Raw genomic sequence first — 25,244 nt, forward strand, 5'->3', positions numbered from 1 at the left:
GGAAACTTCTTTCCTGCCCAACCACAGGAGCAGGCAGGGAGATTTCTTGCATTGCAGATGTCCTCAGAGTGCCAATGTTCATGGCTGCCAATTGTGTCCTTACAGCGACCTCCCAGCAACCTCCATGTCCCCTTGCACAAAAGGGAAGGCGCTGTTCTTCACCAGTTTATCTGGGTCCTTAGTAACGTGCAATAATCAGAGAACTCCAAGATGAAACCAAAAGTGCCAGCTTCAGCATAACAATGCACAGGGAAATTCAACAATGCTGCAGTTTTAACCTCACATTTGAATATATTGTTCATTCAAACATATTGTCCTTCAACTTTCACAAACAGCATCAGGTTGACCCACAGCACTGCTATAACAGCAAAATCGTTGTGGAGCAATGTCCAGGTTCATTAACATTAATATTGCCATCTAGTGCAATATGGCTGCATCAAAGACTGAATGTTTCAACTGCTAGATGAAATGCTTTAGCCTAGATCGTGTCAAGCTTCTTAAGGCAAGAGGATTGTATTCCATCAACTTCACTTGTTGCAAATAAGTGTGGAGATTACTGTGGATAACCTGATTTTTTTTTAAACTTTAGCAACTGCAGCAGTCAAGTGTCTGTTCAGTTCAATTTCTAATCAATTTTTAAAAAATATTCATTCACGGGATATGGTTATTGCTGGCAACACCAGCATGTATTGCCCATCTCCAATTATCCGTGAACTGAGGCGACAGTTAACAATCAATCAAATTCATAGGGCTCGAGTCACATACAAACCAGACCAGATAATGATGGCAGAATTCCTTTCCTGAAGGAGATGAGTGAACCAGGTGTGTTTATTCAATCATCCAGTAGCTTCATGATCAATTTTACTGAGACTACAGGTCCTCTCCAGATTACCAAAGTATTACTTACGTACAGCCCACACATATGGACAAGCATTTGGGAGACTGGCCAGATGGATTTGCAGGCTGCTGCAAAGCTGCAGGTATCTTCTGCTGTGGAGGAACTTGATTCACGGCAATACCATTACACCTTGCAGAGAAATCTGAATGGTTGAGTTAATCGCCATGGTTTAACTACACGTTGCCCTTGGTTGGCCTATGTTTTGATTTTAAAATATTACTGAACAGCCACATTTTGGGTTACAAACAGTTCTCGGGAACAGGACCCTGTTGTAACCTTGGGAGGACCCGTGATTTTTTTTAAATTCCAGATTTATTTCATTATTTGCATTCAAGTTTCCCAGTTTCTGTGATGGAATTCGAACTCTGGCTGCTAGTCCAGTAACTAAACTACTTTGCTATCAGGTCCCTGCCATGACCTATAGGATGCCAAAGACATGCTGACTGGTAAGTTAACCGGTCACTGCAAATTGCCTCTACCGCAAATGGGTGGAAGAACCACCAGGCGTTGATGCACATGTCAGAGAGAATAGATTATGAGGAAATAAGTGGGGGTAATGGGACTGATGGGAATGTTCTGAGAGCTGGCACAGATTCAATGGGCTAAATAGCCTCCTTCTACATTATGAAATATTGAAATGTCACTCATTGTAATTGACAAAGGAAGAAAGGTCAAGTTTGATTGGGGGAGGAAGTTGTTACAAGGCTGGTAACAACTGGTGAGTGCAAACAGGGAACAATGTACCAAAACCTCCCAATTGGAACATTTTCTGTACAGCTAAATCCTGTGATAGATCCTGGATGGCTCAGATTTCCTAGCAACCAGGCCCATTTCATCCAAGTCATCCTCAAATCATGTTACGCACATTTCTGAATACTGTCTTTTTGGACTTTTTTTTAAAAAACACTGTGCAGTAAAGGAGATTGTGAATGTTAACTTCCACCAATGGCTTAGATTTATACAGTCGCTTTGGTCACCAGGAAAATTGTTGCTAACTGCTGAAAAGGGCAGTGTCTGAAATAGGAGTTACGTAGCCAACTAACAGTCAGTGCAGTTGTTTTGGGTGCATCTAAGCCGGATAATAGGGATGTGAGACAAACAGACGCCTTACAACGGTTAATAGTTGATATTCTGTAAAAGCTTCAAATATGATCATGCTTTTTGAAGAGAGTGCAGAGAGTGCTCCTGTTTGAGACGCTAGCTATGTCTTGTAAATTAATGGGATAGTTTTGGGTAAATGCAGCTGATTTAAATTTGAAGGACTGAAAACCCACTTTTAATTCAACCAAGCAGGGGAGTCACAAGAAAAATGTGTAGGTGATATCCCTCATCCCCACACCATCAGCCTTCAAGTTTTAGGGCTGAGGCAAAGAATACCTCGGTGTCATCATGGTGTCATCCAGCAATCTTCTAGAAGATAGGAGCAATGCAGGTGATGGCCCAGATAAAACTACCACAACAGCTCTCACTGTAACTCCTGCTCAGATTTCCTAGTGTCGTAAGTGTCACTGGGATGCTTCCAATCATAAAGAACTGACGGCCACATCCAGGAGTGACTGGCAGTACTGAACCTGAAGATATCTAACCTAGACTATAGGTGATCCAACAGATACTAACATCCTCTAGGATGGAAGCCTATTTCTGTTACTTCCTGCCACTGCTTTTGTTTGGCTTTCTTCAAACTTATGATACAAGTAGAGCAAGATAGTCCATCTTAAAGCACTCACAATCCAAAGAAGCTGTGTCTTGTCACTGGGAAACAGAATTATATATTTTTTAAAAAGATATACATTTTCCAGGAGTGGAGATTAAATAGCGGTTTAAGAAAAAGAGGCCTGTTCACACAGTGTTGGGGTAGACAGTGGCAGCTCTTACTACCTGATCAAATACACAAGAGGGCAGGCATTCCTGATCCAGATTTCATCATCCTGGCCTCATCCTCAAGACTAACCTCCTACTGACTGGATTAGGTAGCAGTGATAGAGAGGATCTGCGAGGCTCCACAACTGGTCTGGAACCTGCAGCTTCAAATTTAATTAAAGTGAAATCCAACGCTGAATTTGGCAGGCTGGTACATAGTGGAATTCCTAGTAATGTGCCACCCATTCAGGGTTCAAATGGAAGCTTCCCCTTCCTGTTTGGTTACCAGAGTGTTTAAACAGCTCAGAATTCTGCATGAAGGTTCTATGGTGGGAGTTTTTTGAAACATTTTTACTTGACACTTTCAGAATTAACTAAAAAGCAATTGATTTTTGTTACAGATCAGTAAATAGACCGGATTTGATTCAGGAGGCCCACCCCTCAAAGTGGGTCCAAACAATTCTGCAGATGCAAATTTAATGGAAGATTTTTCTTCCCCCATTTTCTCAGCTCAGTCTGGCAGACTATTCTATACACTGAGAAATTGACGCAAAAATATAATTTGCTGATAGTTGTTCTAAATCTGTCTTTTACCATCTTGAAAGTTACAGTACACAAAAAAATTCTAGCCTAATACAGCAAAGATGTTGACTTCTCAGCAGCCATCAGGGCTTAGATTCACAATTATCAACAGGCAGAATTATCTTAAAAAATAATCAATGTTAACAAATTACATTTGAGTTTAAAGCAATAAAACATTAATTCCAGATTAGTCAGAGATATAAATATAAACAGAGATCTACAGATTCGTGTCCTGATTATACAATTAATCCAATTGATTGAACATCAAAGGTCATCTTACATGATTGGGGAGTCCATGTTCAGGCTGTGAGTTAGCAATTAACAAACCAACCTCAGAAGTAAAACAGCATCTGGCAGGAGTTCAGAATCTGAGCCTGAGAGAGTCATGTTTCTGGTCAGTCAGGGCTGCATTAAGAACAAGGGACTGAGGCTGAGGTGATTGAGCTTGCAGCTGCCAGGGAACAATGGTGCAAATCATCAAAGATCTGGTACTTCAAAGCTGCAAGCCTCTAAAGCCTCATTCTAAAGACAGTACAATTTGACAGCCAAATAAACCAAGAACAAGGTATTTTTTCTCTTTGGTTCCTTTTTTTAAGTAAAGAAGAATATAAACATACCAGACCTCTTCTCATCAAAATTGCTGTCTTTCAGCTACACTTAAATGTTAAAGGATGAAACATCAACTAAAATGTGTCAATCTTCTTTTATGCCATAAAACTCAGTCAGGTTAGACATTAATATTTCTGTGCTAATATTGCCAAAAATAATGTACTAATGTTACATAACATTCTCTCAGGTCATGCACATTTTGATCCACGCCAACAATTAAATATAGTGTCAATGTGACTCAATGGTAGCACGTTTGTCCCAGCTGTGCCCAGCTTAACTCTTTCAAAATGAGGCAAGCTTAGACAACTCATACACTTCAACCTTGAATCTAATGCTCCTACTGTGCATTTCCTGCTAGCGACAGTATCAGGTTCCGCTGAAGCACCTACAGGCATTTCAAAACAACCGAGAAGACTATCAATATAATCATGCTTCCAGGAAACCAGTGAACAAAACAAAGGCAAGCATTAAAAGCCAAAAGGTTGTGAAAGCACTGTTGTGAAATATGGCAGGTAAAGATCAAGGCAGTAACCACAATGAGGAAACAGATATATTTTTTCACTAAGCTATTGAATGCGTCCACATATTTTGTTTCTTCGAGATCTATTCAATAACATCATTTGCAAAGTAAAAATCTACCCACTCTATGAAACACTTAACAAGAGCCGCCAATGACCTGCATAATTAGTGGAGGTTAGAGGTCAGCACTTGGCTTCTGCAGATGTGGAATCTTATATGTACTTTATATTTAATAATAGATGTAGCATTTCAACAGAAATAAACTGTGTAAATAAAAACAATCAGAAAATGATTCCTCCAAACTAGCTCCTCCAATTCCATCCATGTCAATTGGCGATGTTAAAAATCAATAGCAGAATTTGGAAGCTCACAAAGCTTATGAGCACTGTAGTACACTAGCAAAGGCATTTTTACCCTACTTCATCTCAACTCCACATTTTTCATTAGTAACCCCACTGACAATGACAAATTTAGAGCTTTACAGTTTAAATGTACAATTAGCAGATTCATTTCCCCCACAAAGGACACTAGCAATAGATCTTGTAATCAAGTTACCCTGAGCCTAAGAACTGTTTTAAAATTTAGGGAACCAGTTGTCCGTCATCATTTTTTTAAAAATATATCACAAACTTCAATTACCAAAGACATTAGTCTATTAAACCACTTCTCACTTAGAATTTCTACCAGTTTAGCATTATTTGAACTGTGGTAGACAAGGGAACTAACTGTTATTAGCTTGTGTTAAGTGAATAACAGTTATATATTTGATTCAACAACAGTAACCAGGAATTCAGAAGTATGCCAATAAAATTTTATGGGTCACAGTTAAGAAGTAATGAAATAAGTCTTAACTTTAATCAGCATCATATTTATATTTGTCAAAGCTCCAAATCAATAGCTATTAAATGAGGACAGCATAAAATTAGATTAAAATGTAACTTGAGTGTAATCTGAGAAAAACATTAATCCTGAACAAGTTACTTATAATGATTACTCATAAAGTGTAACAGCAAGTTACACTTTTGCAGTTTCTGATTGTTCCTTTGGGCTCAGATCTAGACATACAGCAGAGAGTAGGGAGGGCTTTATTGTTTTGCCATGCATGAGAATACTTGATGCTGGCACCATAGGGATATTATTCAACTTATGAAGCTGAAAAAAGGGGTAGTGAGTCAGCCAACCATTTTAATCTTTCTAATTTTCTTTTTGGTATTGGTATTGGTTTATTATTGTCATATGTGCTGAGATACAGTGAAAAACTTTTGAGTGCTATCCAGACAGATCATGCCATGCACAAGTACCTCAAGGTAGTAAAAAGAAAAACAGAATGCAGAATATAGTGTTGCAGGTAAACAATTCAAGTGCAGTGCAGGTAAACAAATAAAGTGCAAGGGCCACAACGGGGTAGATTGGGAGATTAAGAGTTCATTTTTTAGCACATGAGAAGTCCATTCAGAGCCTGATCAGGAATACCACAATTAGCCTACAAATGTTAAATTTTAATCCCTGGCTGATACCTTACCAATGAAAACATGCATTTAGAAGTTCAAAACTCACTTTAGCATTCAGTTACGTATTCACATCCCCTGTCCACACACCCCACACATGCACTGATTCCCTTCTATGATCTTGTGGTCAAAGGGTCAGAATGACTAGCTGTACAGGGTGTGAGCAAGAATGGAAACTGAAAACAGGAATCAGCTCAGGTCAAGTATCTTCCACCATCTGAGAAATATCCTCATGAGCACTGGGGAGGAGAGACAAGGGTTAGAATGCTAATTGATGTAAAGCAAATCCTATCCTGGCAGATTTAAACGTAAACATTTCATTCACTATTTAACTGCATTGGAAATGATTATACACAAAACAAAAATCTTCAAACATTCATATCTGTAATAATTACTCAATAGAGAATTTTGGTCAAAATTTCTTCACATCAAGCAAGGAATGTAAGTGGATTTGATTTGATGCTCTGATGGTAAAAGGCACCAATAACCACTTTACATCACTTATTCTCAAAATTACTTCCCTGTCTTTACTGAGAAAGACTTGACAGTTGCCTCAACATTAATAGGGCGGGGTAGGGGGCTGTAGGAACAGAGTGTAGAGAGAAATCAACAGGATTTCCACACGATATCAACTGGTGAAAATTAGCAGAGGCAGGATCAGCTATGCATGACGCCTACTTAATTACAAAGCCTGAAGTCAGCCACAGTCTTCTGGAGGTAACAGAGTGCAGCCATAACTGCATTTAAACAAGGATCATAATAATAAACAAAAGAGTAATCAGCAAGTATGTTGGGTAGCTAACCCAAGATGAGGTAGTCCCATTATTTTCTATTTTATAGTACCGGGGAAATCGGAAAATATTATAGTTCGTCATATTGAGGTTCTCCTCAGATACCCAATGACCCGGCCCCTATCTTGCTTGGAACTGCTGGCCAAGAACATCCTGACCACTACCACTGAGGCCCTACAAAGTGCTGGGGGAAATCAGATCACAAAAGTCCTCTGAAAATCTTTGGCAGATGCCAAACCTGCACCCTTCAGCTTTGCCACCTGCCAAAGTTGTCAAGTATTTTTTCCCCCAATGCTTCTGAGTCCCTAACTTGCTGGCATTTAAGCAACAGTTTCAGTTCCCTGAAAAGAATGTATTACTGTCCCTAAATTTAGAGCTTCCTGAATTGTGCAATTTTCATATTACTGCAGGTGACACAGTGTTCAGCAATTCTTCCTCCAATCATTGTCTGCCATTCGTCAAAGTAATAAAAGGATATTTTTGCACTTTTGCCACATTTACAACATGGAAATGTCTAAGATGCAGATAAATACGGCAACTATCACACAATAACCCTGCAGAGTTACCAGTATTGGTCGTATTCTGATGTTCTGCACACTGGATTGGTTGAAGGGTTGTTGCTTGCCTAGTGGAGTAGAGGCACCACCAATATCTATGGGTGAAGTTACACAAAGGCCCAGGGCTTAATCTAGGGTGTTCTGAGCACTTCGGGCACACAAAGCTCAGATCTCCAAATTGAACTATCAAGGAAACAGATAAGCAATTCACTCCTACACCTCAAACCACAGTCCTCACAGTTGACACGATTGAAAGGTATGAAATTCTGAGTGGTCTTGACAGGATGGATGCAGACAGGATGTTTTCACTTATTGAAGAATCTAGAACTAGAGGCTACCGTTTAAAAATAATGGGTCGCCCTCTAAGAGAGGTGACTTTTCTTTTGCTCGGAGCTTCATGAGTCTTTGGATTCTCTCCCTCAAAGCGCAATGGAAGCAAAGTCTAGAGAGATAGGTAGATTCTCAAATAAGCAAGGGGCTGAAAGGTTATTGTGGGTGAATGATAAATGCGAAGTTGAAGGTGCAATCTGATCAGCCATGATTTTATTAGTTGGTGAAGCAGGCTGAAAAGGCAAGTGGTCTGCTCCTGCTCCTAATCTGTGTGTTTGGATACACATTAACAGCCCGAGGATGTCCTCTTTTGTAGCAACAATATGCCATAACTTGCATAAAGTTTCAAAAAGTTAGAGAAGTTAGAATTTCACTTGATCCCAGAAGGGTGCAATACATTCCTAATTTGTCAATAATTTCTTGGTGGAAGAAACAGAAACAAAATTTTTCATGCTTTTTGTAAAATGTAAAATCACATCCCATGGTTTACTAAATTGTTCACTTATCTCCAATACTATGCCTATCGTATTGCTTTTAGTTTTGCTAAATTTCACCAAGTATTGTTTTATTAATTTTACTGATTTACACCCATTTATCAATTCATCATTTATGTACAGTTTTTCTCAAAACCTAATAACCTCGAAAAGTTACTGCACAGTTAATAGCAGTTTCTTTAAAAGAAGTTAAAGCTAAATAAAATTGTTCAATACAGAACCATCCAAATGGTTGAAAAGAAATGACTACTTCTGGGCATAACCTAAACAGCGAAGAATGCACTGATGGTTCCTGCTCATACAGGATTCTTCGAAGGAGCCAGGTCCCAAAACATTCCTCAGGAAACAAGTCATGCCATTTCCCAAAAATTAACTCATTTCCATTCCATTTTGCATAGTGGGGTTTTCCAACAAGGATGCGCCTGCACACTCTCCAATTCCTTGCTTTTGTCTACATCCCGACCATTTTGCTGCCTGGAGGTTGTAAGGGGAGCCAGCAGAGATTTCACTACACAAGAAACCTCCCTTTTTCTAATGTGGTCTTCAGGAGAAAGTTATTGGATGTGAATAACTCCAATGGCCAGTTGAACCTTTCTGCATGCAATAAAAATCCATTTTTATTTGGAATGTGAGGGTTTCCAGTTGGTCTTCAGTCCAATATTCCTGACTTCAACAATCTGAAAAATGTCCATCAGGTAGATCGAGGACCTTTCTTACTGGTATACTTCTGCACTAACAAAGGTTGCTATCAACTGGACAATGCAATGAAACAGAAGGGTTCGCTTTGATCAACTTGCTGCCTCACTCCTCTGGATACATTCACACCTGGATGCCCATGAAAAGGAGCATAGTGTCCATCAGGAGGCTGGATGCCTTCTGTGGCACTGCACACCAGAAGGACTGGAGTTCTTCACTGAAACCACCCCACCGAATCCAGGAGTCATTTTCATTGTGTTTTCTTTACTTCGATAAAGTTGTTAATAGAAAGGCGATATTGGGTTCAAAGATGTCACCCAAGTTCCCCTCTTATCAATGCTACACATATATCATTAAAAAAAATTCTGAGTGATAAAATTTCTCCTAAGGAAGTAAAAGGCACATTGGGCATAAACTGAGGTCCATTTTCATCCAATCACAATGGGCCATAATATCACATAGGTCATGTGACTGGATGAGCTGGCCATACAGAGAGAAAGACAACATGCCGTTCATCTACTTCTCCTCTGTCTTAGAAACCAACCCACAAAAGAAAAACCAAAGTCTAAACTTTTGACCAAATGACCCAATGTTTAAGAAGCGGTGGGGGGGGGAGGCAAATCTATTCGTTATATAATTAAGGAGTTTCCTTAACAATTTTTTCTTTCTTTCTTCCACCCCTATTTCAACTCAGAAAATAAGCCAAAAAAAGTGCCTGGAATTTTGTTTTTTTTAAGTCAAAAACATGGAACATTATGTGAAACACAACTGTAGAGGTGACTTTTTATGCACACTATAAGGAAGTGCTTATAAATTGTGAGGCTTAGAAGCATTCACTGCTCAGTAGTTCATGTCTGCAATGCAGATAAGAAATCTTGTACAACGATTACATAGTTCACGTTAAACTTAAGTAAAGTTTTTATTTCTAGTAGGGAGAGTTATATGTTAATGTTTTCAAATTATATATTGGTATAATAACAATATTGGTAATTGCTTAATGGTTTATTATTGTCACATATATTGAGGTACAGTGAAAAGCTTTTGTTTGCATGCCATCCAAACAGATCATTCCAAACATAAGTATATCGAGGTAGTACAAAAAAAACAGAAAGCAAGATATACTATTAGTTGTAAACCCACTGAAAAAATGACAACAGTTTGATGCATGATTATCAAATGTTAATTGATAACTGATAATTAATAACTAATAATAAATATCAAACTAACTTAAAACAAGGAATGCCTGAATGTGGGAATAAACTAATGATTAACATCAAGAAAAACAAATTCTCTCTCCTAAACATTAGAAACCTGGTAGCGCACAGCAAAACAAGTCATTTTCTTGTTAATGCAAAGAAGAATTTTATAATTTGTCTTTATCTTCCAGCTTGCTTCATGATAAAAACATGAGATGGCAGAAAAGGAGGTCATTGCTGCCCAGGAATTTTTTTAATGTAATACAGACTATGAATAACCAATTTTATTATGAATTTCGAACAACCCATCTAGTCTCCTGAGAAATGTTTTGCCCATTTTCTCCCTGACCCCTAAATGCAAATCAAGCAAAACTCAAAAGATACTTAACTCAAGTTACAAGGTACACAATGACCCAATTGTGCTGGAACACATCACAGTGGCATGATCATCCTTAAACAAAAGCAGCTTTGTCGTTCCTGAAGCTACCAGCTCTTCGGCAGCAGAAAGCTGTCAGCCTACTTTAGCCAATACTCCTACTTCAAATCAACAAGAGCAGAGAGTTAATTTTCTGTGCTCCAAATGAAATGTTTTATCTACTTGGAGCTCATTCTGGAAATACCTTGTTGCAAAATCGTGCACAGTACGCCATCAAATTGACAACAGGGTTTTCCAATAGATGGAAAAATAGAAGAAAGTCAGAAAATGTCCCATGTGCAGTCCTTACCATGGTACTTCTACCATCTTGCCATCTTTGCAACCATCACATTTCATGCAATATCGAGATTCATTACATCTTATTCTGAGGACTCTGGAAAAAAACAAGACCTTGTACTTACAGGCCATCCACGGGTAACGAATGGGTTCCGCTTTTATAGACGTCCTTAAGTTGATTTTGTCCATAAGTTGAAAAGTACACAAAAATACTCAATATGGTCACCATAACTCCAATGTATTGTAATGAATCACATCAAAAGCACACAAGACTGATAAGAAAGAACAATTACTAAATGTGGAGAGAGGAAACTAGTTCTGTCATTTATAGGAATGAACATATGTTGAACTTTAGAATTTAATAATATTATGGGAGCTTGTTTGTATGTACAAGTATCCATAGGTCAGGCATTCATAACCTGGGGACAGCCCATATTCTATTACAATGTTCCCAGCCACAGAACAGATAAAAACCAAAATTACCAAAACCTAAATTAACCTCTGTTCAAGGGGCTTTGTAAACTACCTGGGCTACATAGTTTTCAGTATAACAGTATTTGCTGCTCTTCTCAGATGATGACATAGGTCTGTGCCTATATGTTGCTCGATGTGAACAAAATTCAAGCTCGGCCCTATACGTGGCCAATTTGTTATTCTGTGTAACTAATCAGAAGATAATGTAAAAGGCTACCCTACATTCAATGGCACTATTTTCACTGAATTCCTCAGCACCAACACCCTAGGAGTTACCCTTTACTGATCAGAAACATGACTGCAACAATCATGTAAATATTGTGGATACAAGAACTGTTTAGAGGCTGGAATTTTATGGTGAGTGACCACCTCCTGACTTCCTAAAGCATTTTCACAAGGCACAATTCAGGCCTCACACAAGATGCTGGAGGAACTCAGCAGGTCAGATGACTGGATCCAGATCACCCCAAGATAGCATCTTGTGTGTTGCTGCAGGTTCCAGCATCTACAGTCTCTTGTGTCGCCACAATTCAGGCCTGTTGGAATCCTCCATGCTAACTGGAGATCCAAAGACACTTGAGAAACTCCACACCATCCACATCAAAGCAGCCTTTTTGATTGGCAGTCCATCCGTCACACTAAACATCTATTCCTTCAACATCTACAGGATGTTGGCTTGGTTACTTGGCTAGCCAATTCCAATAGCATCTTCCAAACCTGTGACCACTACCACTATGAGGGATCACAGGAACGCTACCACCAACAGATTCCCACCAAGTCATAGAACATCCTGGCTTGAAACTAATGTGACCAGTCCTTCATCGTCACTAGGTCAAAATGCTGGAACTTGCTACCTAACATAACTGTGGGGTTATATTCACCAGAAGGATTACAGCAGTTCATGAAGGCAAAATACCACCACCTTCTCAAGAGCATTTAGTGATGGGTAAGAAATGCTGGACTTGCCAACAACATCCAGATCCTGAAAAATGAATGAATAAAATAAATATATTACTCGTACTGCATCACGCAGTGACGTACTTTAGCTCCAATACACACATATTGCACAGCTGCACATCAAACCCCCAAGCTCCAATGCTTAGGACAAGAGCACAAGATGAAGGGAAATGAAGGGGTTTGTCCAATCTCACTACAGCTAATACACCCTAGTCCAGGCAACATCCTGGTGAAACTGGAGATCGAAAGACACTTGAGAAGCTCCACACCATCCAGGTCAAAGCAGCCTTTTTGATTGGCAGACCATCCATCACATTAAACTTCTATTCCTTCAACACCTACAGAATGTACTGCAGTTACTTGGCCAGGCAAGTCCAACAGCATCTTGGTGCATCTCTTCTACACCCTCTCCAAAAGCCTCTACATCCTTCCTGTAATGTGGCTACCAGAACAGGTCACAATACTTGAAGCATGGCCTAACCAAAGTTTTATACAGCTGCAAGATGTGAAAGCATCCTAACTATAAGAATTGAAGCTATTCAAGAAGGGGGCTCACCACTGGCTTCTAAAGATAAATGAGACTCGAGGACAATAAATTCTGGTCGTGCCAGTAGTGTCAACATGTCATGAATTCCTATGGAGAAAAAAAGCAGCTAAAAAGCCTTGGTGGCCCATTTCCCCTTCACTCTTGCCTGTCTGCTTCCTGCCTCATATGCCATTTTTTGCAACCATTTAATGTGTAGCCATTTAATGAAAAATTTCTGTTCTACCTCTGGCTGCCTAGGAATAGATGGAAAGGGAATTCTCATTAAAAACTACATATTAAGTGCAAATTAAAAGAATTTCTCAGTTAAGTCATTACAACACCTTCCTTGTATTTAGTAGCTCTGTTGAAGTTAAAGACTACCAAAGCTCTACACAAATTTAGTGATATAAGAACTGAGGTGATGATGGAAGGTATCACTAGAGAACTGAAATTTTAAACATCTGCAGAGGAGAGCAGGCATGAAATCAGACATGTAAGAGTAGGATCAGTACTTTGGTGTGTGATACCAAACAGGTTGAAGCATTCGCAATTGAAGCTGAAGCACAAACCTTCATACCCATGCCAGCGTTTCAAAGCAGTCATTCAACAAATCCTTCATTATAATCATACGTTAAATCTTCCCCTAATCTTGTCTGCTCTGGAGAACATTTCCAGTTTCGACTGGTAATGGAATAGAAAAGTCAGATTGGGAAGGATATACAGCAATGAAGAAATGAGCAAGGTCCTGGTTAAAAAAAAAGGGGAGCCATGGAGTGGGATTTGAAATTAATCCATTAAGTGATCTGAGAACAAACGAGGATGACAAAAAAATATCTGGAGCCTGAGGGCACATACCACCAGACTTAAGGACAGCTTCTACCCCACTGTGATAAGACTATTGAACGGTTCCCTTATATGATGAGATGGACTCTGACCTCACAATCTACCTTGTAGTGACCTTGCACCTTATTGTTTACCTGCACTGCACTTCCTCTGCAGCTGTGACACTTTACTCTGCACTGTTATTGTTTTTACCTGTACTCTATCCAAGCACTCTGTACTAACTCAATGTAACTGCACTGTGTAATGAATTGACCTGTACGATCGGTATGCAAGACCAGTTTTTCCACTGTACCTCAGTACAAGCAACAATAGTAAACCAATACCAATATCTGGAGTAAATGTCTATTGAAGTGAACAAGATGTTGTAACACTTTCCAGTAATAAAAATGAAGGAGGAGCTCAGATAATAACGTCATGGAATACAAATAGGGTTCCTGGGTTAAGAAGTGCAAAACCAGAGATGATATCTGATCCTGTTTCAAATGCAGGGAGAATTGTGTTTGGCTGCTGGGCTTGGCCCTCATGCCGCCAATTGTCAAATGGGCACTCCTTCTCACCAGCCTCCTGATTGTTATCCTGAAACAGATTTCAACTAAATACATCTAGTCTTTCCAAAAGCCCACTGACACATAACCCTTATTTTGGTTCACTTCTGTTGCCTTCCTATCTACTTGCATATTAAAATTACATCCTCACCCATGTTTTGGTTTACCATTTCTCTGCAATCTCCTAATTTACATACAGCCTCAATATATACACCCTTAGACAAGCATTCATGGTAGATAAAAACACAGTACGCAAATTGAAAAGAAAATTATGCATATCAACTGCAATTCCCATACATGCAGACTTACGTTTCCTTTACTCAGCAACTGTGGTAATGGTGCCATATTTTTGCTTTTTTATGTACTACTTTCAAAACTATAAGGTGCTGCTGCCAAAATGAATCAATCCAAACATTTTGGATTATCTGCTTTTTAATTACAGATCCGAAACAATGCAAGATCATGACTGATAAAAAAAGACAAGAGCTACCTGTAACCTGTGGGAGAACACTGAAACAAAGCCATTGTTTTGTACAAATACTCCATGTGACCATCAAATGCTCATTATTTGATCTATTCTTTTGAAAACAGTAACTTTCACAATAACAGTGAGAAGCCTGCATGTGGAGCTCAATCCTGCATCTGAATCATTTGCTTCAGTTTGGCAAGCAGCAGTTATAATCACTACTACCTTCTTGCTATTTTGCCAAAAGGCTAAATAACTCCACTAGTAGGCACAGGTGATAATAACGAAAGATAACAGTGATATAAATTGTTTTCACGTCAACTTTTGAGCTATAAATAACTTGATATTTTAAATCTCTTCCTTTCTGTAATTAGTCCAGTGGACTAATTTCACTCTTGACGCTAGTAGTTCTTTTTATTAGTGCCAAACTATACCACTTTACAAGGTCCACATAAAAAAAATGTTATGGAATGCAATAAAGCTGCTAATTGTTCCTATGAGCATTACAGTAACCTAAAGTTTGTTTCAATGTTTCTGAAAAGCAGAAGTAAAGATATTCCAGTCTCAGGTGAGGAATTCTGTGCACAGACTTGTGGAAGAGACAGCAATAATCACCTTCAGTGGAGTTTATTTTAGAGTATCAAAAATAGGCTTTATTAATGATCTGAAATAATAATCCAAATAATCAGAATGCCAACAGAATACACCTTTGCCTCCCAAGTCCACTATTTGAATCCCCTTTATATTGCAAAGCCCAATCCAAATCAACCAGATATACCAAAAAACAAAGCTTGTCTCAGCACCAATCCCTTGATTGCACCTTTCCCAATGCCTCTTCAATCCTAGAAATGCCTGTTGTTCCTAACTGGTTCATAGAAGAGTCACAGCACAGAACAAGGTTATTGACACATTAAGCTCATAGTCATTTTTCATAAGAGCACTTCTCTTCGTCTCTTTTCCCATTTTTTCTATACAGCCCTTCAAAGTCCTTATCTAACCCTTTTTTTGGAAGCTACAATCTGCCATCATACTTTTTTAGGCAGAGCATTCCTAATCATAACCAATCACTTAAATCCTTGTTCCCTAATTCTCAGTCCTTCCAACAATGGGAACAGTTTCTCTTCATACCAAGTTGCCTAAACCTTCATTACTATGAACATTTTTTTCCCAAATATATCATGTTCTTTCATTTACAATCTCCGTTTTTAGTGGGCCCCCTTTCTCTCCTGCACATCCTCTATTTCCTCAGATAATAATCCTTTTGTGTTAATTTTGATACCCTTTGTAAGATTCCTTTCATACTCCCCTTTTGGTAGCTCTTACTATACTTCCGAGTGAAATTTCTTCACCAAGAGAGTAATAAATAACCAAGATGACTGAGTTTACATGGAATATAAGCCCCAACAGAACAACAGAATTTTTTTTAGATATAAAGGGAATCAAGGAATATGGGGTCTGTGCAGGAGAGTGATGCTCAGTTTAAAGATCAGCCATTATCTAATTAAATGGTAGAGTGGACAAGAGAGGCTAAATGATCTACTCCTGCTTATGTTAGGTATCCTTTACTACCCATCTCTACCAGTTGCCAGGATTTTGTGCTAGTTTCTGTCTACTGGTCTGCCTTTTTCTTTTAATTTAATGTGTTTCCTTACCTCTTTAATCATCTTTGGATGTTCTTTGGCAAGCAGAGGACTTGCCCTCAGAAACACAAATCGGATCTGTATCACGTTAAACGATCATTTTGAGTACCTCCCAATAATCCATCACGAAGCTTTGTACAGTTAATTGAAGGCAGTCTCTGTCTCCCTTCATTAATCAATTTTCTGTACCTAAAACTACATTTTATCTAAAACCATCTGGCTGAAATTTCCTAATAAACTTCCTGTTGGACCAATATCAAAGTCCTACTGGAAATTCACATATACATCTACTGCATTCCTTAGATAAATCTCATTGGCGTGAAGAAAGTTTGTTCATAACTAATGTTACATCAAAAGACTTATAGTTGCCCAGTTTTTCCTCCTCTCCATTCTTGAATATACATGCCCTGTTAGTAAGTTTCCAGATCCCTGGCACAACATACATTTTGAAAAAATTCAGGACTCAAAACAGGAGCAGAGCCCCTACTATTTGATTTCTGACTTCATTCAGCAAAGATGCTCAACACCCCCCCGCCCCCCCACCCCCAGTTAAGTCTGCAACACTCCTAGAACCAATTCCTTTCCCACAGTTGGCTCTACTTTCCTCTGGGAGAAATTTATGGCACAGAAGCAGGTCAATCAGGACATTGTGAGAAAGAGAGCTACTTAAAGCTACTCCCACTTCCAAACTTTTGGTCTATAATCACAGGGGTTATAGCTCTTCAAGTGCTTGACAAAGTATCCTTTAAATGTGAGGTGGGTTTCTGCTTCCACCACTCATTCAGACAGAGAGTTCCAGACACCTCACTTCTCTTCTGGTGACCATGGACAGGAGGCGCTGGAAGCTGCTCGTGTCTGCCTGATTAACACCAGTGCCACCAGTACTGAAACCCTGAAGAACATGGTGCTTCTTGGAACTGGATCTTTTACATTCAGCTTCCCTATAATCCTACTAATCAATTTAAATCCATGTCCCCTAGATATCAATCTCTCTGCCAACAAAAACAGGGCCTTCCTATTTACCTTGTCCAGAATTTTGCACAACTCAGAATTCCCTTAGTTTCTCCCCCCAACCTCCTTTTGAAATCATCCACCATCCCGCTTTTGAAAAGACAATCAATCTGGCCAACCTCTCCTCAATATTCACACTCCAGTCTTCATAAATTTCAGCTGTGCACTCTGGTGCTAACATATCCTTGCTCTGGTGTGATGACAGGAGTTGTACACATTAACTGTGGCCAAATGAGAGTTTTATGTAGTTCTAGCTTGACCTCTCTGCTATTATGTTCTTTACCTCAGGCTATTATGACATGTATCCCAAGTCCCTTTTTAATTACCTCCTGTGGCTTTCCCCCTGCCAGAGACAAGCAGTCCTGGTTCCCTACACTTCTTAGAATTTTATTTTTTTTTATTGTGTATTCCCTCAGCTTAGTTGAAAATGCAGTTTCTTCACACACATCTGAATTGCTGGTATCTGTTGTTTATGGTAATGATTTGGATGAAAATGATTTGGAGTATTGTGTGCAGTTCTGGTCCCATATTACAGGAAGGATGTGGAGGCTTTGGAGAGGGTGTAGAAGAGATTCACCAGGACATTGCCTGGATTAGAGAGCATTATCTACAAGGAGAGGTTGGATAAACTTGGTCTGTTTTCTCTTGGAGGCTGAGGGACAGTGCATAAAATTGTGAGGGGCAAGGAAAGGGTGGATAGTCTTTTTCCCAGGAAATGTTGATGTCAAATACTGGAGAATACTAGAGGGTGTATGTTTAAGGAGAGAGGGGAAAAGTTTAAAGAAAAATCATGAGGCTTTTTTTTGGTTTGGTTATTTTTTTTTTTACACAGTGTGGCAGGAGCCTGGAACGGACTGCCAGGAGAGGTGGTGGAAGCAGATACGACAGCAATGTTTGGATGCATTTAGACAGGTATGTGAACAGGCAGGAATGGTGGGATATGGAGCATGTGCAGGTTGATAGGATTAGTGTAAGTTAATATCATGGCCAACACAGTCAGTGTGGGCCAAAGGGCCTGCTCCTATGATGTACTGATACATGTTCTATATCCACTTTGGATCAAAAACAGAAAGACATTATCGAAATGGTGATAGATTAGGAGAGGTGGGGGTTCAACAAGACTTTGGTGTTCTTGTAAACAGTTACTGAAAGCAAGCATTCAGGGCAACAAGCATTAGGAAGACGAATGATCTGTTGGCCTTCACTGCGAGGGGATTTGAACGCTGGAACAAGAATGTCTTGCTGCACTAGTGCAGCATGTTGCCAAGACCCCACATGGAGTTTTGGTCTCCTTATGCCAGGAAGGATATTTCTGCCATGGATGGAGTGCAACGAAGCTTTGCTGAGCCAGGGATGGTAGGAATGACACAGGAGGAGAGAATGGGTCAGTTAGGCCCATATTCACTAATGAGAGGAGACCTCATTGAAACATATAAAATTCTGATAGGACTAGGCAGACTAGATGCAGAGAGTATGTTCCCAATGGCTGGGAACTCCAGAGCCAGGGTTCACAGCCTCAGGATACAGGATGTGCCATTTAGAACAGAAATTAAGAGAAATTTCTTCACCCAATGAATAGTGAGCCTGTGTAATTCTTAACCATAGACAGCATTGGAGACTAAGTCATTAAATATTAAATATATTCAATAAAGAGGTGGATAGATTTCTTCATGATAATTGTTCAAGGAATATGGAGAGAAGACAGGACCACGGCACGGAAGTGGATGATCAGCTCTGATAATATTGGCTGCTCTAGTAAGCCCAAAAGGAGCAAATAACCCACTCCTGCTCCTATTTTCAATGTTTCTATGTTACACCTCCCCTTCAGCATTAAGCTATTGTATTATCATTAATTATGCTTTCCATTTTAATATACTTTCATCTTTATTGTCTACATTACAGTTTCACTTTATCTATATATTTGTCAATGAACCCCCTTTCTGTCACATTTCATTGCTGGACATTTAAACCAGTTTTCATATTTTTCCGTCCAAGTAATTTGGTCCAGATCTCTTTTATTTGTGCACTGCACTTCCTAAATCAAATATGTTTATCAATGACATTTCATTATCTTTTACTATTCTTACAATGACTATGTTTTTGTCCTTATTTCCCCACACTTGCATCCATTATTTGCAAAATTTTATTTCCCAGAATTAAATCAAACATAGCTTTGATTTTTTGGGGTGCTGGAAGTATTTTGATTCAGGAAACATTTTTAAATGCTTTCCAAAAATCCGATGCCATGCCACCCGACCACAGGTCCCATACCCTTTCACTGCATACATTACATTTACTCTGTTCTGCCTAGGGTAACACTGTCCTATTGCCTTCAGGGCTCTCTGAATTGCCTCCAGATCTTTTAAGCACAACTCATGTTGAGCCCCTTATCAAATACTTTAACAACAATTTCATTTAACTTTCATTTACATTAAAACCCAGCATTTCTGGTTACATTGCTCTATTCAAAACTTTTCCGGTAATAGCTATATTTTTATCTCTCTTCTGTAATTTGTGATTAAACCTAATTTTATTTGAGATGTTTATGAATCAATGAACATAACATTCAGTCCTGACTCCAACTTCTAGGAATGTGAACATTCTTCTTCATGGTTTCCTACTTTTCTTTTATAGTCCTTGTTTTGCTGACCACAATGTTTTGATAACATGGAAGGCTCAACTTGATGGGCCCACACATACTGAAGGTTGTGGTTTCAAGTCCTACTCCTGAGATATAATTCAGGCGGTACTAATGCAATGTTGAATAGTTGCCAGTCTTGTATATTTGATGAACTGGAATAGCTTGAAAAGATTCCATGGCATTGTTTGCAGAAAATCAGGCCAGCTTTCCCAGTGTCCTGCTCAACATTCACCTCTCATATATCACAAAACAGATCAGCTCATTGTCAAATTAATAATCATTTCTGTATGTGGGACCTTGCTGACTGAAGACAGAGTTTATGCTGACCTTCACATGCCTATTTATGATCATCCTACAATAATCCCAGTTTATTGTCCCTGCCATTCCCATCAACTCCCTGCAGAATCTACCACTCACCTGCACACCGGGGGCAATTTGCAGTATGCAATTAACCCTACGGACTAGCACATCTTTGGGATGTGGAAGGAGACCAGAGCACCTGGGGGAAATCCACATAGTCACAGGGAGAACATGAAAGCACCATAGCACTGGAGGTCAGAACCGAACCAGGTCACAGGAGCTGAGAGGCAGCAGCTCTACTAGCTGCATCACTGTGCTGTCCCAGTTTCCTTATCTTGTAATATTAACACATTCCAACTTTAAAATTCTTTCATGGATTGCAAGGGCTTTGTGATATCCTACATTCATGCTCAATACCATACAAATCCAATTCTTCCATTACCTCATGCCCTTACTGTCCCTTTATCCTGATAACACCTTCACAGCATTTGCTTCGGCTGTCACATCTTCTAGACTAAAACCTTTGTGATACCCCCATTCATTGCCAGTTTCACATCTAAGCTTTTCCCACCTCTTACCACATTTGTTTATTCGCCCGCTGTTCTATTATCTCTCTGCAGGAATATTGATGGCATTTTAATTCATGTGAATATCTAGACCTTCTCTTAAAACAGAATTCATTCCCTTATTTCCAGGAAAGTGAACCTTTATCTCCTTCACCACACATTAGCAATCCTAATGTTTACTTCCTTACCCCGTCCAGTGTATAGCAAGGGATGCAACTGGGAAATTATCATCCTTGTGAAAATATTTTACAATTCGGTGTTTAACTCTTTAAAAACTTTGCAAGAGTCTACATGCATTTAACTCTTTTGTTGGTTCCAGCATCCTTCTTCTCAATAAGCAACCCCACGGGATCGAGCATGGCTTGCTTCTACTCCAGAGAAACAAAGGACTGCAGATGCTGGAATCTGGATGAAAGACACTATGATGCTGGAGGAGCTCAGCAGGCCAGGCAGCTCCCGTGGAGAAAAGCAAGCGGTCAACGTTTTGGGTCAGGACCCTTCTTCAGTCCTGCTGAGTTCCTCCAGCATCATAGTGTTTTTCATCTTGCTTCTACTCCAGTTTTGCGAGTTCCAAGGTGAGGCCAACATAGGAACTGCCAACTCTGTCACAGATGGGGCAGGAGGCTGACTGAGTGGGTGGGTGGCTGGCTGGTTGGTTTGTGAGTTGGTGCACTTCATCTGCAACTTATGCAGGGCCTAAAAGTATTTTCGATTCATAACCTCATGATTCTCAATATCATCCTAAATGATCCCTCTCCACTTGGAGCAATCATGAGCCAGAGCTTTCCAGGAGTTAGTGGGGAGTCATGGAGGCTCTGAGTTTTCTCCTCTATCCACCTTGTAATCTGTTCCCATATAGAGCTCAGAATAAAGTGTCTGTTTTGGGCATGCAAACAACAGTCTACCCAGCATGGCTGACTGAGTATAACCAGGGCCTGTCATGGCTGTCAGCAAGTTGTTGAGCTTCCCGCTCTCTCCCTTCACCATCTGTTCTTTGGGTCACAGGTTTTCTGCTGGACCGCTGCCTTCAGCTGCTTGTTGTTTCTTTTCTTTTGAATAAAAGGTGGAGCTTCCAATCTAGGAATGCTTTTTGTTTGCGACTGATTAGCTCTTCTGATTGATCTTCTGTCCATTGTCATCACAGCAGTCCTAGTTCTTCTTAGTAAAGAAGCCAACTGCTACCAATATAGGTGCCTTATTGGATTAATTACAATGGACTTCAGGGTAGCCCATAAACTGTGGACACTTTGGGGTTCCTGTGGGTCTTGTGGGGTCCTTAAGAGTTTTGCCCCTGATTTTCTCACAACAACAGTGATGTTTTGGGGTCAGGTTGATGGAGAAAACAGAGCAGATTAATATGAACAGTCCAGCATTCACAGGTGTCTGTCATGCAACAGGTGAAGTGGACATCTCAGCAACGTCTTGCACGGACAATGAAATAATCTACCAGCTGGTTCCAACATATGCTGTGATCACAACTATTGATTGGTATCCCTTTCTTTCCTGAAAATGATCCACCTTTTAAATGGTGAATGATTTCTAAGTCTGCTGTTTTGCTTCTATTTGAAAGAATTTCCACTTGGCTAATCGTGGTTCAAAATAAGTGTATGTGTACTTTATTTCATTTTCAGTTGACAGAAAATCAGGCAAGTACAACCCTGGGCAGTCAGTCCACACTGCTATTCTCTAGATGTCAAAACAAAAATTTACCAGCACTTAATCTCATCCGCAGAACTCCATCTTTAGTTCGCAACAACAAAAAACAACAACATAGTGCCTTCAAAGTATCTCACAGGAACAGCAAACAAAAATTGGCACCATGCCACAGATTCCTTGGATCTAGAATTTTCTCATCCTTCAGACTTTCAACACAATGGCCGTCTTTTATAACAGGAAAATACAAAAGTAATTACCAAAAATAATATTTATCAACTAAAACAATCACAAACGACTTCGGCACACAACTCACATTTTCATACAAAATGTTTGGGATCACGAAATACAACTGACAACCACAAATACCCTGTGACCACAGGGACAAGAGTGGGTGGTTCAGCCCGCAAGCCTGTTTACAAGGCGAGCTGTAACCCAGTTCCATTTACCAATCTTTGTTCCACATCCTTTGATATTCTTATCTGACAGAGGTCTATTGATGACGAATTTGAAAATCATCACCTTCATTATTAAGGAAGTGAGTTTCAGATTTCAGGTCCTCGCTGCACGCAGGGGTACTTCCTGATTCTGCTCCCTGATGGCCAAGCTCCTATATTGTATTAGGAGCCTGCCCGAGTTCCCCACCCCAGCAAAATAATGTATCTGTATCCTTCCAACTTAATTATTTTTATCGTTTACAGCATCTCAATTAGATCACAGTTCACATCATCAAAACTAAGTGGAATGTCTTTGAATCTCTGACCTCACTTAAGAAAATAAGCACCTGACATTCTCCAAGGCCTAAGCAGGAGGCCAGGTTCTGAAAACTGATGGCAGCAGTGCACATGGGCTCTAACCAAGGTACTATGCAACTCAACTCTCACTTCTAAGTTCCTAACTCCCACTCTCGAGGCAAAAAATGCACCTTTTTTCTCAATACTGTGAAGTAGCTTTTAGTGATGTGCGCCTGGAACTCGGATACTTTCGTCTCCCCACAGTAAGCGTTGTCACCATCGAGAAAATATGCTGATTACTTTTTCGCCCGAGCCAAAATGGGTCGGTCAGTTTTCTACAGTGATCGCAATCTGCTTTATTTATGCTTAGTCCCATCGAGTGCAGATTAATTTTATTCATTTACTCCAGTTATTGAAGGCAAAAAATGCAAAGTTCAGCCCCCAACATACTGGTTGAAAGTATCCTATGATCCCACGTAATAAAAAGGAATTCAACTTATTCAATGGCAAACAGGCGTCATCAAAATGTTCTGGACAACATTGTTAAATGAATCGTTGCAGGCATCACCACTCACTTTGAAAATTATAATACAATTTAACATGCAAGATTCTGGTATTTAACCTATTTGCTTTCCTTATTAGAGTACACTAAAACAAACAAACTAATTGTGCCTCCAGAGAGATACATGATGTTGTTCATTAAAACAGTGTAACCTAGTTTGGAGTTTACCTGCGGGAGTATCTGGATTTCCGGCTGCAGGCTGCGCGAATTCCTTGGCATTCGAGTCCGCTGGAGATCCGGCTCCAGAGCTGAGGCATGCGGTGGGAATGTAGAAACTAATCCAGATCAGAGACAGCAGCACACTTCGGCTCCAATCCATTCTTCTCTTCACCGCCGACACAGCCCTAAACCCTAGAGAAACTAACGTGTAAATAAAAGGCCCTCAGTATCAAAACATGAAATTCTCTGGGGAGAATTAATTATGTCCGGCGAGCATATTATGTTTGTAACCAGTTACAAACATTTGGAGCGAAAAACTGCGACAACCACGCAAGTAACCGCTGGATGGAACGTGGCTCTGCTGCGCGTCGAATGTCACCCGGAGCGTTCCCGAGCTCCGCAACAACATTACAAAGGGGGCTCCGGTCGTGTGCCCCGGCTTACCGGCTGCAACATGACAGGCAACCGGAGACAAAAAGAAAACGTTTCCAGTCAACATATGCAAGTGAAGCATTTCTCCTCCAGCTTGTTAACAGTCGATCGGTCGATTTTATTGAAAATCCGGTTCAGTGGATCAGAAACCTTCAACAACAACTGATCAATTGGAACAAAAAAAAGCCTTCTTATAAAGGAATACAAAACAAATGCTCCTCACCTCAAAAAAAGACCGCCCTCCGGCTGGTTAGCTGTTTTATTCTTACTTGGTAACTTTAAATACAGATCCTCATCCGTAGAGTTAATCGTCAATGTAACGGAAAGGCATCGATTCAGAGAGCAAAGACCCTAATTTCCTGCTGTTGCCAAGTCTGGCTCCCCAGCGGGCATGTGAAATCGCAGTCAGTAGCTCAGTTGGAAAGCTGCAGGAAACTGCTCACACCCTCTTCGCTGCACACTACAATCCCCCACACAGCATCTCTGCAAACAGCGTCCCGCCGCCTTCGCCCTCAAAAGAAACATCTGACAAACAAGTTTCTTCTCCCTCCCATCCCCAGCTTCATTACTTTTCATATCCGATTTCTTTTGAGTTGGCGGGGGAGGAAGTCACTATGCAAATAACGTGACATCACCGCCGTTCGAGGGCGGCTGCGTGACGCGGTGCGAGAGTTGTTTGAGCACAATTTTAACTTTATTTTAAACTATATCCTCTTCGTTGCAACGTCGTTGTTTTGCATTTTTGCTCCGTGGCCATTGAAGCTGGAGCGCCCCTCAGCTCCCCAGCCCAGCGCACGGCCCTTTAACTTTGCATCGGGCTGACGTGTGAGGGTTTCAGCAAAGTTTTGTTGTATTTAGGCTCTGCTGGAGCACCTGCTTTGTGCGGCTCCGGGAAGCTCGCTCACGCTGCGCGCGTCCCCGGGACGCATGCGCGCCCCCAGCCCTCCGCAAAGGCGGCGGCGGGAGTGGGAGGGGAGGCGAGG

General features: G+C 40.2%; 1 protein-coding gene across 1 annotated transcript in view; it reads right to left on the reverse strand.

Annotated features, from left to right (window-relative positions):
• stim2b (stromal interaction molecule 2b) overlaps positions 1-25,042 on the reverse strand; it is a 126,007-nt gene extending 100,965 nt beyond the window's left edge. The window contains 2 exon segments of the mRNA XM_052040400.1: positions 23,839-24,030; positions 24,485-25,042. Of these exon segments, the coding sequence (XP_051896360.1) occupies positions 23,839-23,989 (151 nt within the window). The 5' untranslated portion in view covers positions 23,990-24,030; positions 24,485-25,042.
• Positions 25,043-25,244: the final 202 nt, after the last annotated feature.

This window comes from Pristis pectinata, chromosome 2 (genome assembly GCF_009764475.1).
Source record: "Pristis pectinata isolate sPriPec2 chromosome 2, sPriPec2.1.pri, whole genome shotgun sequence".
NCBI classification, from domain to species: domain Eukaryota; kingdom Metazoa; phylum Chordata; class Chondrichthyes; order Rhinopristiformes; family Pristidae; genus Pristis; species Pristis pectinata.